The 12,720-nt window shown below is 37.2% G+C and overlaps 4 protein-coding genes across 4 annotated transcripts; 2 read left to right on the plus strand and 2 right to left on the minus strand.

Moving 5' to 3' along the window:
* On the minus strand, positions 214 to 1,470 carry LOC107637882 (lactosylceramide 4-alpha-galactosyltransferase-like). The gene has a single exon (XM_016341147.2). It carries the CDS (start codon positions 1,468 to 1,470, stop codon positions 214 to 216), a length of 1,257 nt encoding a protein of 418 aa, XP_016196633.1.
* Positions 4,930 to 5,419, plus strand: LOC107636681. Its single transcript, XM_016340173.1, has 2 exons — positions 4,930 to 5,106; positions 5,195 to 5,419. Exons 1-2 carry the CDS (start codon positions 4,930 to 4,932, stop codon positions 5,417 to 5,419), a joined length of 402 nt encoding a protein of 133 aa, XP_016195659.1.
* LOC107636680 lies at positions 7,127 to 7,616 on the plus strand. Its single transcript, XM_016340172.1, has 2 exons — positions 7,127 to 7,303; positions 7,392 to 7,616. Exons 1-2 carry the CDS (start codon positions 7,127 to 7,129, stop codon positions 7,614 to 7,616), a joined length of 402 nt encoding a protein of 133 aa, XP_016195658.1.
* Positions 8,155 to 10,019, minus strand: LOC107636679. The gene is made up of 3 exons (XM_016340171.1): positions 9,897 to 10,019; positions 8,602 to 9,546; positions 8,155 to 8,475 (listed from the first exon to the last, which is right to left on the minus strand). Exons 1-3 carry the CDS (start codon positions 10,017 to 10,019, stop codon positions 8,155 to 8,157), a joined length of 1,389 nt encoding a protein of 462 aa, XP_016195657.1.

The raw sequence follows: 12,720 nt of genomic DNA on the forward strand, positions 1-12,720 counted from the left end.
GCTGAAATATCTAAAATTCTTAGACTATAAAAAAAAAAAAAAAAAAAATAAAATAATTCTGTCCTAAGATATAATGCTTTTACATGTTTCATGATTTATATAGTATCCCTTTGAAACAAATATCAAAATCATAAGATTTGCGATATCTTCTCACTGATCCCATTGATAATGCTTTGTGAATTCTCAAACATTACAAGTAATTTTGCCTCTTTTCTAAGCTTTTATAATCCCGTCACAAACAACACAGTGATTCGAAATCAATTTAGCCACAACACTTCCCTCTTCAATCTCCAAATCTTTTGTTCTCTTGTTCCACAAATGCACACTGTAGATCTCTCTACCAGACAAATCATTCAGTTGATTTTCCACCCACCTTGATTCCGATTCATCTTGTGGCTTCTTCAAAAACCTCCAAGCCCTAACCCTATCCACAGGATAGAATGCCCTAGGAGGCAAAATTGTAAGATTAAACCCTTCAGTTCCTCCCATTCTTTCTATAACCCGCTGAACCAATTGAGGCCCATTATATCCCCATTTATTACCATTGAAAGTTGTTGCAAACTCCTGCATAAACTCCAACAAAATTGGATGGTTAATGTCAAAAATCATAACTCCGTTATTTAATATGACCCAATGTCTAGTCACAGGGTCTAAACTTTGTGCACCAATTGTGTTCCTCAAATTAGAGAAATCTCTTAGTACTATAAGGTCAGTGTCCATATACACTCCTCCATATTTGTATAAAATTGTTAATCTGATAAGATTGGACAAATTATTGGACAATGGTACATATCCTGGATCTTTAGTGCCACTATTGATCTGTTCAAGCCACGGCTCAGCCGGGGTGTCCTTAACCAAAAAAGGCAAATCCGGCGTCACGGCCTGGATTTTGAACCCCCGGTCGAGCAGTGACTTCAAGATTGCGTATCCACGTGGCGAGTCCATGGACCGGGACACAATAAGCAAGCATGCATCCGGATTGGCCTTAAAGAATGAGTCCAGTGTGAGAAACTCTCTCTTGCCAAAGGATCTTGCTGGGGACATCCATATGATGTGGTGCAACACTGGACAACCTTTGTTGAGGAAATTGAAGACTCTGCTATGAAATTGTTGTGATAATGTTGTTGACTTTAGAACCTCTATCTCAGGGAGCTGTCTTCTGAACCATTCAATCCTTTCATCTCTTGAAACATTGTCAGGGGGAATCAGAGGGTCATAGTTTTCTGCTTCTTCAGATTGCTGTTCTTCTGCCATCACAACATTGTTCTCTAAATATCCAAATTGTGGTGCTGTGTCAGTAACATGACTTTTGAGGTTGAAGTAATGGATCTTGGAATTTGAGTACATGCTCTCAACAAAAGTGAAAATGAGGACCCCAACAAATATGGTTGCATAGAAGTGTGGTGTTTTTGGGTTGCGGCTCTTTAGCTTGTATTCAAAGATTGTTTGGGTCATTTGTTTAGAACCCATTATTGCTTCTGGAGCTAGGTAAGTTCTCTATGATCTAAGGGATATAAATATGCATCTAAGGAAATAATTAATTGATTTATGCAAGGGAGAATATAAAAATTATTGTATATAAATAAGGTACCTTCTATTAAAGGATGCATCACGAATAGTGTCCACAAGCTAAACGTTTTTTCGGATTAAAATTTCAATTTACTCCTTGATACAATATCGACAAACATGAAATTCAACCTTTTGTCATTCTGAAAGATCTACTATACAAATGGTAACTTACATTTAGCATTAACTATTATGTCTCTGAAGATGACAAAATGTGGGTTCTGTCACAGTATACCAATTTATTCCCCCCCCCCCCCTTTTCACATAAATTGGTGTATTGATTCTTTTCGTTTTCAATTATTTGAAGCCTTTAAGTTTGACATTTCTTTTGGTACAAAAATTGCTGAACTGAATTTTAGTGTGAAAATATCATTTTTGTTTACCTTAAAGCCTATTAATCTATTATTAACTTTTGCATTAAGATTGACGGTGAGATAATTTATTGGGATCCAAATGTTAATTTCTCTATATCAAATCAGGCTGATTAGGGTCAGGTGCACTGAGATGCTCTGTCACTAGTCATAAGTAATAACAACATTAATGCTGTGTTTCAATTTTGTATTTATTTTCAATCTTCGATCCTTGCATTCATTCCATCGACCAACATCGATAGTGATTTCAATTTCATAGTCTTCCTTTACTTTTTCCTTTCTACTTCCTTAACAAAAATTTCAATTTCATTAGTCGAAAGTGAAACTATTTTGTTTCTAGCTACATTGTGTTGCCTATTTTACTTTTGATATATTGAAAAAACATTAATTTTAAAGTGATTACTATAGTATCTAAAAATATTTGTTTAACTTATTAAAAAAGGTTAAAAATTAATATTTAATTTTAAAAATATAAAAATAAATAATTATTAAATATTCAAATTTTACATTAAAAAATAAATTAGACAAAAATTAGACACTAAATTATAGGCACCATAAAATTCACTTATTTTAAAGGCAAAGGATTCGATAGTCCCAGAACGTTTGGACCATTAAATGGTCCCGTAACAAAATATGTTTTTTAAGTTTTTTAATATCTGCTAAATAGTCAATTTCTAATTTTAATTACAAATTAACTCCATATATTTTATTTAACCATAAAAACTATTTTTTATTTTATAAATTATTATTTTATCATTCATCTATTATATTTATTAATAATCAAAAATAAAAACAATAACAAATTAGATCTTCCATTGATCGTAATAACTTTTTGGCAATTCCAATCGATTAAAAGTTTATCTTTGATCCATTACATCCATGGAGGATTTTAAAATCGTGTTTCTTAGAAAATCAATCGATTGGATTAACAAAACAATCGATTGAATTTCAGGTTTCCCATAACTTAATCGATTGGACTTTATGTTACCACAAAACAATCGATTGAAAGTTGCAAGACAGTATGATTTTCGCAAAAAATCAATCGATTTGTCATATTACCCAATCGATTGAACGATGACTAGAATGTGAATTTTTTTATAATTCAATCAATTGTTTATATTACCCAATCGATTGAAGGCCACTATTAAAATGATATATGAAGGTTTAATCGATTGGTATGATAATACAATCGATTGAATTTTGTACATGACTAATGGTATATTCCAATTCAATCGATTAGTATGATCATTCAATCGATTGAAATGTGACGTAAATAAGTTTTTTTCTACATTCAATCGATTGGTAGGATAATTCAATCGATTGAATTTTGAATCGCGCCATTCTCAATTTCATGTCATTTTTATAAATTTTGAATCGTGCCGTGACTAATGGTTTATAAATTGATTGATTTATGGGAAACTTGAAATTTAATTAATTGTTTTGTTAATCCAATCAATTGATTTTTTAAGAAATACGATTTCAAAATCCTCGACGGATGTAATGGATCAAAGATAAATTTTTAATCGATTGAAATTGCCAAAAAGTTATTACGATCAATGAAAGATCTAATTCGTTATTGTTTTTATTTTTTATTATTAATAAATATAATAGATAAATAATAAAATAATAACTTTTATAATTAAATAAAATATATGTGGTTAATTTATAATTAAAATTAGAAACGGACTATTTAGTAGTTATTAAAAAATTTTAAAAACATGTTTTATTATGAGACCATTTAATAGTCCAAATATTTTGGAATCATCGAATCCAGGTTTCTTTTTATGGGCTCGTCTTTGAAAATTGTTAGGTGCACTCATTATTAATAAGGCAACTCTTAACTCTCGATTTTATTATGTTTTATATAAATGGTTGACACTCATGGTAATTTGCTAATGAGATTAATCATATTCCCTTTTTTTTTCAAAAGGATTATATATTTTTTAAGAAAAAACGAAAAAATTAAAATCCATAACATGCTACTTTATTTATTACCTGTGGATTTTACTCAACCAAACAAATAAACCATCAACTAAATTTGTATCATCAGAGACTTTCTATTTGAAGAACAGATACAACTCGTCGTTGCAAGTTTCTTAGAATTTATAGTAGTGTGTTTTTTATTTAATGATACTTTGAAAATAGGAATTGAAATAGGGTTGATTTGTTAACCTCGTATTGAAAGCTGCTCTATTTAGCATTTTTTTAATGGCCTGGGTTATGATTGAGTTATATTGTCATGAGCTCTCTGGTTTAGCCTAGCATTATCTAACACTTGATTGGTGTCTAGCCCTCTGTCCTCCTATGAACCACAATGGGGTTCGGAGTTGATTCCTTGTAGATCCCTAATCAAGTCATTCGTAGTATGTTTAACTACTTGTTTGATTTTGGCATTATTATTTTCTATTGTAGGCATCTGCTCAGTCAACATAATGATACAATGATGATGTCTCTCCTTGATTTGGGGTTAGGATAGATTGGGTGAGGAGGTGTAGTTTGGGAATTGGACAAATTTTTAGGGTTAAGATAGTTTGTCAACAGGAATTCATCTTTTATGGTACAATGTAAATTTTGTTTTGTCAATAAAAAAATTAAGAATTTATTTGGTTTGTATTTTTGTTCTTAATTTTCATATTTAATATTTTTTATTTTAGAATAGAGTAAAGTATCATTTATGTCCCCAACGTTTGGGGTAAGTCTCAAACCTATCCCTAACGTTTTAAACGTCCTATTTGTGTACCAAACGTTTGTAATTGTAGTCAATGTAGTCCTACCGTCAAAATTGCAAACATTTCGTTAACGGCGGAGCCTACGTGGACGTTATGTGACACGGTGGCAGGGCATGTGTTGTTACCGTTATTCAATTTAAAAAATAAAATAAAAAAAATAAATGTTAAGCAGGGGATCCTCTCGAAAACCCCAATACCCAATTCTTTGGCTCCAGTTGCTGCTGCGCTGCCTTTGAAGGCCGATTCCCCGTGCGTGAGAGAAGATGGAGCATGAAGCATGCCAATCTGAAGCGAGCCAAGGCAACAAGCAAGCCACACGAAGTAGGAACCTAGCACGTCGAAGGAGGACAACCTGTTACTGTGGGGAACGGCCTGTGCTCGCAACGTCGTCGACGGCAGAAAATCCTGGGCGGAGGTTTTGGGGTTGCGTTAACTTCGGGGTGAGCTTTAGCCATGTCCTTATTTGTTGTTGAGTTATGCGTTTTGATCATCAATGGGTGTGACTCTGCTGTATCATGTATTGTATAGGTTGGAGAAGAATGTGGCTACTTCGTATGGGCAGAACCAGAGGAAGATCCGTCACAAGTTTCTAGGCTAAGATTGAAGGTCAGAAATTTGAAGGGCAAACTGGATATGGTTGAGTTCAGATTCATGGTTGCAGTGGGAGTTGCTTTAGTTGGATGGACACTTGCACTGATAATGGTGTTTGAAAAAACAACAGCAACCAAATTTGGCAGACTTTCACTAGAATAATGTTGCTGGTTTTGATGAGTCATAGGAGAAAGTTGTTACATAGCTAAATTGAGATCTGTATGTTGGGTTAGAGATAATAGTCATGTTGAACTAGTTGCTATTTTGTTGAACTCAATGATATTGTAATGCATTGATGTAACTTTGTGTTTTGGTTGAAGAAAGGCTGGTTTGTGCAGATGCAATGTTGTTTCAATGAAAGAGTTGAATGAAATCAAGTTTTGGATTTTTGCATTCTATTTAAATGAAGCAAGTCAACAGGAAACATAGGGTTCTGTAACATATTACTTAATGATTAACCAAAAAGCTGTCATTGGATACAAGCAGTAAATGTTGGAAGCAAAATAACAAAACAAGAGCAACACAGTTTGCTCCATACTAAGGGTCTGCAATAACATACTATTGTCTTAAAACTAGTTTCCAGACACTATAAGGATACTAAACAAAAATCCTGTACTCATAAAACAAGTAGGCTTAAAATACAAACCATCAGACATCATATTCGTCACATCCTTTTCCATGCTTTGGGAGGTGTCCTAGCCATGAACTTCAGTTGGGATTGGCTGATGTTCTTCGATGGGCTTGGCAGCACCCTCAGATTTATGGTGGATGGAGTTAGCTTAGGCTTTATTGAAGTAGCTTGAGAGTGTTATGAACTCACATCAGTAGCAGCAGATTTTCTCTTTGGCTTGGTGACTGTGGTCTTCTTTGCAGCAGCTTGGGATGGCTTAGAGCCCTAACTGGAGATAGTGCTAGTGCTGGTGCTAGACTTGAATCTGGAAGCCCTTCTTGTGGATCCAGCTACTTTATTTGCCTAGTAAACAGCCAGAAAATCAACTAAGCAGAATTATTCAACAGCTACTCATATCATAATCTTTAAATACAATTAAAAAAAATGAAGCCCTAACTAACATGAGCAAAATAAATTAACAGTGCTTACCGATGCAGTTGCAGCTACTTTGCGCTTCTTTGGACAGGTCCGTTTGTTGTGACCTCTAGCAAAACAATAGGAGCACTTCTGATTCTGCCCTTTGCGAGACACTCCTCCCCGAGTTGGGTTCTCATCTGCAGCTTTATTACGTTTTAGTTTAGACCTTCCAATGGGTTTTCTGTAAACTGGTGGCAAAACGTCATCAAAGGGTGTCTTCTCCCACAGGTTGGGTCCATTCAAGGGATATACCACATGTTGGTAGCAGTCAGTGTAGGTTGATTTCTTGTAACAGTTTGCAACAAAGTTGTCAACGTTGAAGCACATCTTCCTGATGCAGGTCATTGCATGAGCACAGGGGATCCCGGAGAGTTGAAACTTCCTGCAAGAACACTCATGATTCTTCAAATCAACAACGAACTTCTCTTTGCCTCCCTAGATACTTGTTACCTCATATTTGTCACGACCAGCATAAGTGCTCATCCACTTACCACTTGCCTAACGTTTTAAACGTCCTATTTGTGTACCAAACGTTTGTAATTGTAGTCAATGTAGTCCTACCGTCAAAATTGCAAACATTTCGTTAACGGCGTAGCCTACGTGGACGTTATGTGACACGGTGGCAGGGCATGTGTTGTTACCGTTATTCAATTTAAAAAATAAAATAAAATAAAAAATAAATGTTAAGCAGGGGGTCCTCTCGAAAACCCTAATACCCAATTCTTTGGCTCCAGTTGCTGCTGCTCTGCCTTTGAAGGCCGATTCCCCGTGCGTGAGAGAAGATGGAGCATGAAGCATGCCAATCTGAAGCGAGCCAAGGCAACAAGCAAGCCACACGAAGTAGGAACCTAGCACGTCGAAGGAGGACAACCTGTTACTGTGGGGAACGGCCTGTGCTCGCAACGTCGTCGACGGCAGAAAATCCTGGGCGGAGGTTTTGGGGTTGCGTTAACTTCGGGGTGAGCTTTAGCCATGTCCTTATTTGTTGTTGAGTTATGCGTTTTGATCATCAATGGGTGTGACTCTGCTGTATCATGTATTGTATAGGTTGGAGAAGAATGTGGCTACTTCGTATGGGCAGAACCAGAGGAAGATCCGTCACAAGTTTCTAGGCTAAGATTGAAGGTCAGAAATTTGAAGGGCAAACTGGATATGGTTGAGTTCAGATTCATGGTTGCAGTGGGAGTTGCTTTAGTTGGATGGACACTTGCACTGATAATGGTGTTTGAAAAAACAACAGCAACCAAATTTGGCAGACTTTCACTAGAATAATGTTGCTGGTTTTGATGAGTCATAGGAGAAAGTTGTTACATAGCTAAATTGAGATCTGTATGTTGGGTTAGAGATAATAGTCATGTTGAACTAGTTGCTATTTTGTTGAACTCTTTGGCAGATGGTAATGCATTGATGTAACTTTGTGTTTTGGTTGAAGAAAGGCTGGTTTGTGCATATGCAATGTTGTTTCAATGAAAGAGTTGATTGAAATCAAGTTTTGGATTTTTGCATTCTATTTAAATGAAGCAAGTCAACAGGAAACATAGGGTTCTGTAACATATTACTTAATGATTAACCAAAAAGCTGTCATTGGATACAAGCAGTAAATGTTGGAAGCAAAATAACAAAACAAGAGCAACACAGTTTGCTCCATAATAACAAAACAAGAGCAACACAGTTTGCTCCATACTAAGGGTCTGCAATAATATACTATTGTCTTAAAACTAGTTTCCAGACACTATAAGGATACTAAACAGAAATCCTGAACTCATAAAACAAGTAGGCTTAAAATATAAACCACCAGACATCATATTCGTCACATCCTTTTCCATGCTTTGGGAGGTGTCCTAGCCATGAACTTCAGTTGGGATTGGGTGATGTTCTTCGATGGGCTTGGCAGCACCCTCAGATTTGTGGTGGATGGAGTCAGCTTAGGCTTTTTTGAAGTAGCTTGAGAGTGTTGTGAACTCACATCAGTAGCAGCAGATTTTCTCTTTGGCCGGGTGACTGTGGTCTTCTTTGCAGCAGCTTGGGATGGCTTAGAGCCCTGGCTGGAGATAGTGCTTGAGATAGTGCTAGTGCTGGTGCTAGACTTGAATCTGGAAGCCCTTCTTGTGGATCCAGCTACTTTATTTGCCTAGTAAACAGCCAGAAAATCAACTAAGCAGAATTATTCAACAGCTACTCATATCATAATCTTTAAATGCAATTAATAAAAATGAAGCCCTAACTAACATGAGCAAAATAAATTAACAGTGCTTACCGATGCAGTTGCAGCTACTTTGCGCTTCTTTGGATAGGTCCGTTTGTTGTGACCTCTAGCAAAACAATAGGAGCACTTTTGATTCTGCCCTTCGCGAGAAACTCCTCCCCGAGTTGGGTTCTCATCTGTAGCTTTATTACGTTTTACTTTAGGCCTTCCAATGGGTTTCCTGTAAACTGGTGGCAAAACGTCATCAAAGGGTGTCTTCTCCCACAGGTTGGGTCCATTCAAGGGATATACCACATGTTGGTAGCAGTCAGTGTAGGTTGATTTCTTGTAACAGTTTGCAACAAAGTTGTCAACGTTGAAGCACATCTTCCTGATGCAGGTCATTGCATGAGCACAGGGGATCCCGGAGAGTTGAAACTTCCTGCAAGAACACTCATGATTCTTCAAATCAACAACGAACTTCTCTTTGCCTCCATGGATACTTGTTACCTCATATTTATCATGACCAGCATACGTGCTCACCCACTTACCACTTGCATCAGCTTGTTTCTCAACCTTAATCCTGATACGGGGCAATACTTCTCTTGGGTATTCAATTATACGATCCCTATTATCAGCCCAACGCCTCATTATGTATACTCTGATGTCTTCAAGCATGCTGACTATTGACTTCTCTCTGGCATCCACAATTACAGAGTTAAAGACCTCACACATATTGTTTACCAAGGTGTCACACTTAGACCAGGCCCCAAACTTGTGGCGGCACCAATATTTGGTTGGTATCTCCATCAGGTGGTTGTAGGCTCCATTATCAAGACTCTGTATCTCAGCCATTCTCCTCTCCCACTCTTGTAAATAAGTAGCCTTTGCAGCATTCCACATCATCAGTTTTAGTTGCAGCCCTGGGAATCTCTTCCTGAAATTGCTATAAAGATGTCTAACACAAAATCTATGATCCACTCCGGGAATCAGCTCATCAAAGGTTGGAACCAATCCCTAAACCCACAAGAAATAGTTAATACAGTAATTAGAGCAGCATGATATTTGTTAGGTATAATTAAATCAGTTAATGCACAAAATCAGTAACTCATTACAACTCAGACCATATATCATATAGTACAAACACCAGCAAACACTACAAGAACTTCTCCCTACAATTCAAACACCTGCATACACTACTAAAACTAATAATAGGTTCAATGAAGTAGCTCCTTAAAACTAAGTTTAGAAATAACTACCTTCTGTTGGTCAGACATGAAGGTGCAGCCCCTTATCTTGTCATACCCGAAGTCATCACACAAATTGGTAAGGAACTAGGTCCATGTGTCCTTCGTCTCTGCTTCAACCACTGCATAGGCTATTGGCAACATCTGGTCGTTCAAGTCCCAGCCAATAGCAGTGAGAAGCTGACCTCCATAAGGTGTCTTGATGAAGCACCCGTCGAGGCAAATTATTGGACGGCAAACCATGAAGCTCTTCTTGCATGCATCAAGGCACACATAAAGTCTTTAGAACTTTGGCCTTAAATCCACACCAGGTTTTGGTCTCTCAGAAGCAAACTCTGGTGGTCTCTCCACTTGCAACTTCACTGTAGAGCCCGGGTTAGACCTGAGCAATTCGTGACAGTAGTCATAGAGCCTCCGATACTGCTCAATGTACGTTCCTTGTAACTCATCAAGAGCAAACTGCTTAACCCGGGCAGCTTTAGACTTAGTCAGCTCTACATTCCACTTGATGTATGCTTTCTTCATTAGTGTGGAGAGCTTTATCTTTGGATTCTCAGCAATTTTGTTTAGAAAGACCTTGCTCAACCATTTTGCATGCATAATACCAATTTTCAACTCCTTGGAACAGCTATGTTTGTTGTGGCAGCTGGTGAGTTGCCATGTTTGCTCATTCTTCATCTTCCCACAGTATGCAAACCAGTTACAACCCTCAACGCAAATGACTTTCACTCTCCGAAGGTCAACCTTATCAAACCTCAAACCCCTCCCAGTATGTACAGCATAGGCAGTAGCACAATCCTTAAACTCCTCTCTTGATACATAAAGAGTTCCAATCTCCCACTTATACTCACTCATGTCCTTTAGCTGCTTGTGCAAGGGATACCTCTTCGCAACATTGTTGGCATCCTCATCATCACCAACAATAGGCACATCAAGAAAATCTTCTGATTCATATCCCTCTTCCTCATCCCCTAAACATGCAGGTATCTTCTCCTTACCTCTGTCATATCCACTCCTATTCTCTTTTGCTGCATCAGTTTGGGATTCAGTTGTGCCAGGCTCGAATGTATCCCCTACCCTGATGTCCACATCAACTAACCCCTCAGCCCCTTCCTTATCATCATCACTGTCACCAAACACAACCTCAGCAGCACTATCATCTGAGTAATAACCATTTCTGGAATCAGAACTCCATGAATCACTGCTGTCATCTACACCACCCTTGGGAGTATAGTCCTCATCCTCGCTGCCATCACTACCCTCTTCTTCCTCATCTGATTCATCTTTTCCATCTTTCTCACCCACATTTTCTTCCTCCACATTTGGGCCAGAATTTCTCTCAACTTCTCTTGCTGAATGGGCCTCAAATGCCACAATTGGGCCTGGCCCATTAGATCCACAAGCCTGCTCTTGCATGGTAGTTTCAGTACTCCCTAACATGTGTACATCCTGAACTTCTTCATGGATATCACTAGGTTTATGCACTACATACAGCTCCACCATATCCTCCCTAACCCCAATATTAGCCATATCCATCGCATCTTTGTCTGTTCGCAGCATCCTTAAGCCTTCTTCTGTACTCCCTCCCAGTGATTTGTACCACATTGCTGCAATGTCTTTTTTCAAATACCCTTGTCTGCTCACTATATCATAAACCTCAATCAGGCTCCACTCATCTCCATTACAGTAGTCTATCACAGTTGTCTCCCCACCCAAATACTTCAAAAGCCCACCTTCAAGACCAAAGCTTCCATGGTGGTAAACTTTGACACTGAAATAACTCATCCTAAAAACTGCACACCCTGTTACATCAGACTAGCAAAGTGAAACTAGTAAATTCTTAAGCACAGCTTGAGTCACAAAAAACAATTCAATTCATGCCCTAACTAACGTACGAAGCGAACAGTTCTCTGGGAATACATAAATTCAAATAAACCCTAAACTGTAAACAACCTGCTGTATGACATTTGTTCTTCATCCAACTACTAAATACAAACCCAACAAACAGAATTTCTTCCTCGTACATACCTTGTCGAAGAAAACCTCTCTGTCGCCAGACCGAAGGTGCGATCTTTCATGTAACACAAGGAACCACAACCCGCCAACTACCTTGTAGCCCCTCCCTGCGATCACCCTCGAAGAAGTGTCAGACGTGTGTGGTGAGGAGAACCGGACTGAACAAAGAAGCGTTGAGGTGCTCTGTTTCTTCAACGTTTCGTTTTCCCATTCACTGAATGGAATAATAGGCGCGAAACGCAGACGTGTCTCTCTAAACCATTTGGGCTTACAACCTCAGCGTCCACGTAGGTAACGGAGTTAGCGGAATGTTAACAATTTTGACGGTAGGACTACATTGACTACAATTACAAACGTTTGGTACACAAATAGGACGTTTAAAACGTTAGGGATAGATTTGAGACTTACCCCAAACGTTGGGGACATAAATGATACTTTACTCTTTAGAATATTATAAAAAAAGTTTAAAAAAATATTTTTGTTATTTTCTCCTCATTAAAACTTAAAATAAAAAATGGTGAAAATAAAAATAAAAAAACATTTTCATAAACTAAACCTATTCTAAATCTTCTAAGTTCTCATATATAGTTTGTTTTCTATGTAAAATTCAGGAGAATTCTTATAGGAACGAAGATAAGTATATTGATCTATTTTGATAGTGTCCTTAAGTGCTTAGAAAATTTATTAAAGAATGAATAACTTGATTTAAACAATAATGTTTTAGGTCTTCTAATTTCATTAAGATGTTTATAGAAAACATTTTATTAATGAATTTCCAACACAAAAATGAGATTAATAAAAGTTCAAATGTAATAACTTTTGGCCGACATATTATAACTTTGTCCAATATATGCAGGGAACCGCGAATTGTTTTTTATAAATAAATAATTTAATTATTTTATTTATCAAAATATATAATTTGTAACTA

The sequence above is a fragment of the Arachis ipaensis genome, chromosome B04 (assembly GCF_000816755.2).
Source record: "Arachis ipaensis cultivar K30076 chromosome B04, Araip1.1, whole genome shotgun sequence".
Classification (NCBI taxonomy): Eukaryota; Viridiplantae; Streptophyta; class Magnoliopsida; order Fabales; family Fabaceae; genus Arachis; species Arachis ipaensis.